At 40.8% G+C, this 4,772-nt stretch overlaps 1 protein-coding gene across 1 annotated transcript; it reads left to right on the top strand.

Annotated features, from left to right (window-relative positions):
• Positions 1,262–2,124, top strand: LOC109846102 (trihelix transcription factor ASIL2-like). The gene is made up of 2 exons (XM_020415328.1): positions 1,262–1,399; positions 1,502–2,124. Exons 1-2 carry the CDS (start codon positions 1,262–1,264, stop codon positions 1,922–1,924), a joined length of 561 nt encoding a protein of 186 aa, XP_020270917.1. The 3' UTR covers positions 1,925–2,124.

Raw genomic sequence — 4,772 nt, 5'->3', positions numbered from 1 at the left:
TAGAATGGAATTCGGAGGACAAATTTTCAAAACCAACCTTTTTGATTTTTTATTTGTAAAAAACGACCCGTTTTTAAAATATTTGTAAAAACCGACCTGGTTTCAGCCTCAGCGCTGAAACCAGGTCGGTTTTTGAAAACTCCCGTGAAGTTTAGCAGCTTTTAATTAAGCTGTTAAACTTCACGGGAGTTCAACTCCCGTGAAGTTTCGAAAACTTTTTTTTAAAAACCGACCTGGTTTCAGCGCTGAGGCTGAAACCAGGTCGGTTTTTGCAAATAAAACTGAAATAGGTCGTTTTTTACAAATAAAAAACCAAAAGGGTTGGTTTTGAAAATTTGTCCGGAATTCGGAGGGTATGGACGAAGAGGCCGTGAGAGGTGAAAAAAAAAGATACTGAAAACCGGTGTGCTACCGTAATACATACAGGGGACCACTGACACCGCCCACCGTTCACTTTTTCTTCCGTCTTCCTCTCACCCATCCTCACCCAACCTCACACACCTAAAAGATCACCCGCTCACTGTTCTGTGGGACCCATACAATCACGTCTAAATTACCACGCTCTCGCTCCTCTTGCTTCCCATCATCCGAGGGTAAATCCGTCATTTCAAGTACTTGCATCCGCCACCGAGATTACATCCATCCGGCTTTTGCCGGTTTCTCCGTCAAAAATAAAAAATAAAAAAATTAAAAACAAAACTCAGATCCCAAATCCGACAGCAGCGGATTTTCGACGACGATCACCCTCAGCCCTCTCTCCAGGCCGAGTGTGCCTCGATGCTGACGCCATCATACCCGCCGTACGTCGGCGGTACCCAACACGACCGCTAACACAACCACCCCCCGCCCCGGCGACGCAAACGCCTGCATGTGCCGTCTCACGTGCACGGCGTCCTCCGCTAAGTCCGGCGCCTTTTCCGCAATTTTCTCAGCCTCATAAAATAGGAGTTACGGGTTGGGGTTTCGAGAATTACCTGGAGGACTGAGACAAATGCCGCCGAACCCGGCGCTCCCCGTCGCGCGGAGGACTGCTGGAGCGAGGGCGAGACCTGCTTCCGTCCTCATCCGACGCGTGGGCGATCGGCTAGCGTCGAGGCTCAACCGGCGCAAGCCTCCCGCAAAAGCAGTGGCGAAGGAGGTGCGCTGACGTGGACGTCAACTCCCGCCCCTGCGACGCTCGCCGGCGCCGAGGACCGACGTGCAGTGGCAAGAAGCGCGGATCGATACCCTCAAGTAAGAAGTACAAGGTCGAGAAGTCGCAATGATCGCTGACGGCGCTCTCGTCCAGGCCAGTGAATGCTTCTATGATCGCCTCGATTCGCTGATCGAACCTCGGTTTCTGCAAAAATGCGCGACAGCCGCCATCGTCCTCGCCGCCTTATGGCGCTCCCTGCTGGCCGTTCGCACGGAAGGGTTTCCGCTCTGGGCCGGACTGGCCTCGCATTGTCCCGTCCCGTTTTGAGATGGAAAGCGAAGGCGGCAGACTGCTATTGTGCCGCAGGTGACGGTGATCGCTTATCATGCAGAGGAGTTTTACGGCGCTGCCACTGCTGCACTGACAGCTGGGCAGCGCGCGTCGGATGACGATGAATCGGACTCGTCGTTGTCAAGGTCTTCAGGGTTGTACAGGAAGAGACCGAGGGAGATGCGTAAGGAGAGATCTGGGAAAGGGGTTAGGAGAGGAGAAGAGGATGGGATGAGGGAGCTTTCGAAGGCGATCATGAGTATGACTGAGATATATGAGAAAGTGGAGATTGATAAGCAGCGGCAAATGATGGAGCTCGAGAAGCAAAGGATGGAGTTTGCCAAGTCGTTGGAGTTTCAGAGGATTCAGATGTTTGTTGACTCACAGGTCCAGCTGATGAAGGTGAAGTGTGCGAAGACCAGTAATGCTGGTGAGTGCTTCAGTCTTTTGTTGCATTAAATTTCTTTTTGGATAGATTTGTTTCACTTTTAAACAGTGTTATCAATGCATGATGCACGATCGGTGGCGTAAATTCCCTTTATGCGTACATGCTAAAGGTGCAACGCAATGCACATGCTTAAGTGAATTGAGGCGCACACTGCACACATAAAATTTCAAGATAGATAATCAAACATATAATTCTTGATGAGTGGTCTTAATTGTTTTCATGCTCTTTTGTTTGTTTGAGATATGGGGGGTGTCTGTGGAGAAAATTTCAATGTTTCTTATGTGAAGAAAAGTTCTATTAGTTGGATGGAAAAAGTTGAAAACGCCCTTCATTAAGATAAAATGTATTCTTGAAGGAAATCTTCTGATTGTCTACAGGTTGGTCTTGTCTGTCTAACATCAGAAGTAAACTTTGGTTCGTTTACTTGATCCCAAGGCATTAGATTTGAAAAATGAATGTAGTTTTGCGATACTTTTTTTGTGTCTTGATGGCTTAATCTTGAAGTCTAACCTGACGACATTGTTCTTAGGCTTATTGAGTTGTTTATGTTGATAACTTAACTGTATTATTTTTTTATTTTAGTAATTTGTAGATTGCTAGGTCATACCATTACATTTATGGTGTTATTGAAGTCTTGAAGAAAAGAGAGACACTTGAGGTTCCATATATAGGATGTGAATTCATGGTACTATGGCTTATTCTATGTCAAATGCACAATTTGACTCTCATCATGTGCCTAAAAGGATGGAAGAGATGTAAGATGTCAATTGTTTCATGTCTGAATGTAATGTAAGAAACATAAAATACAATAAAGTAAAGGTTGAGATGTTCACAAATAAAAATTGAATCAAGTATATTCTTTGAAAATTAACCACATTATTGACATTGCACATAGTTATAGCTAGTTATAATAATCAAAATCTTATCTGTACTTCATGTTCATTACTTCTCATGTAATAAAGTGTGTTACATACAAGGTACATTGTGTAAGAGATGGAGACTTGGTTATAGTCATTGTTTTAAATATCCCCCAGCATGGCCCGATATGTCGCTAAATGTTTCCTTTTACAAACCTTGTCGCAACAGATATGGTCTCTAAATATCCGTCACTTCACTACTTTTTGGCTATTTTGGGTGATATATTCCCAATATGGCCGATATATTAGCTGACATGTTGACCGATATATGCTTTTATATGGTTTGTCACAAAATAATATACCATGTTTGTTAATTTTTGGGCGAAATATCATGATTTTCCCATTATATAAATGATATTTTACCCTGAAAAAATCAGACGAAATGTTGCAACATTGATTTGTACTTTTGTTTATTTTATAAGGTTGACTAGTGATCTTAAACATATATTAGTTACATTTTTATGCTTATCTTTCATTAACTATGTTGAGATTACATTTTAGTGCATTATATTATATATGCAAATATTTGTTATGACATACCGATATCTACCACATATCCTCAATTTTTCCCTACTACCCACAATCCGATATGAATTTGGCCATCCAATATTTCCCGATGTCCGATATTTAAAACCTTGACAATATCACATAATTGTGGTGTGGCATCCCTTCAACTACACAAGTGACCTCCTTATAGAATAGACTTAATGGTAATCGTACAAGAGTTGATCCCCAGTGGTTTGATAATGGCAATACAAGTAGGAATATGAATTGAAAATTAACTACCAAGCTTTGTGTTAGATATTCAACAAAACCATATCAGTTGAGGGTGATAATGGTTCAAACTCATTCTTTTTTGTCATTGATCGACAAGGTTTTTTTTTTTCTCTTTTCAGCCCATATACATATTATCAAATAAAACTCTTGATAACCTTCCAAATGCCATTCTCTCCCTTGTTTTTTTCCGCTTTAGAACCCTTGTGGACTGGAAGTCATCGTGAAAAGTCACCCACTATTGTCTTCTGCAATGTTAGCTATATGCATAAGTGTATGCATACATGCATGACTGCTTGGCGTTGACACGAACTTGCTACCAACATGTTCAAGTCATGTATTCCTTGGTTTTGAGTTCTATAGTAGCGAGAAATTTATCCCTAGTTTGCATCACATGAATTCAAGTCTAGTTGATTGCAGATGACGTTAAATATGGATCATGAGTTCATGAATGCATGGGAAACCAATTATCCTATCATCCTACCCCCCCCTACCCCCCCCTCCCCCAAATAAAAAAAAAAAAAAAACTACACAAAAAAAGGAGCTTTGCAGATTTGCAAAAACAGTAATCATATTTTCGAATTGATCACATTTCTTTTGCTTAGGTAACGGGTTAACATAATGAAGGCAGACACTGCCCCCAATTCAATTTGACTTGGTATGATAATGCAAATTATTTCTCTTTAGTTGATTTATGGCTGATAGGAGTTAATATCCTTCACTGTAATTATTGGAATTGAAATATCGATCTGTTTTGAAGTGGCCCCCCAAAGATAAATGTTGTATTCTGAGTAAGATAGGATTTGATAGATTCCAACTTTGCTAACCTGTTTTTGAATTGGTGGTTGAATTTGATACCTCTAGTTCTTGTATAGCCTAATTCTTGATCAGTGGTCTAAGTTGTTTTCATGCTTTTGTTTGTTAGAGATATGGGGTGTCTGTGGAGAAAAATTTGAAATGCTTCTTTGTGAATGAAATTTCTAATTTAGTTTGATGGAAAAAATGAAAACACCCTTCATTAAGATAGAAAGGTATAATCTTAAGAAAATTCTTGATTTTCACATGATGGTCTTGTCTGTCTAACATTCAGAACTTGAAGACTTTGATTCGTTTAATTGATCAAGGATTAGATATAAAAAATGAATGTAGGTTTGCCATACTATTTTAT

Source organism: Asparagus officinalis, chromosome 6 (genome assembly GCF_001876935.1).
Source record: "Asparagus officinalis chromosome 6, Aspof.V1, whole genome shotgun sequence".
Classification (NCBI taxonomy): Eukaryota; Viridiplantae; Streptophyta; class Magnoliopsida; order Asparagales; family Asparagaceae; genus Asparagus; species Asparagus officinalis.
The sequence above is the reverse complement of the archived record's forward strand: the minus strand, read 5'-3'. Positions and strand labels throughout refer to the sequence as shown.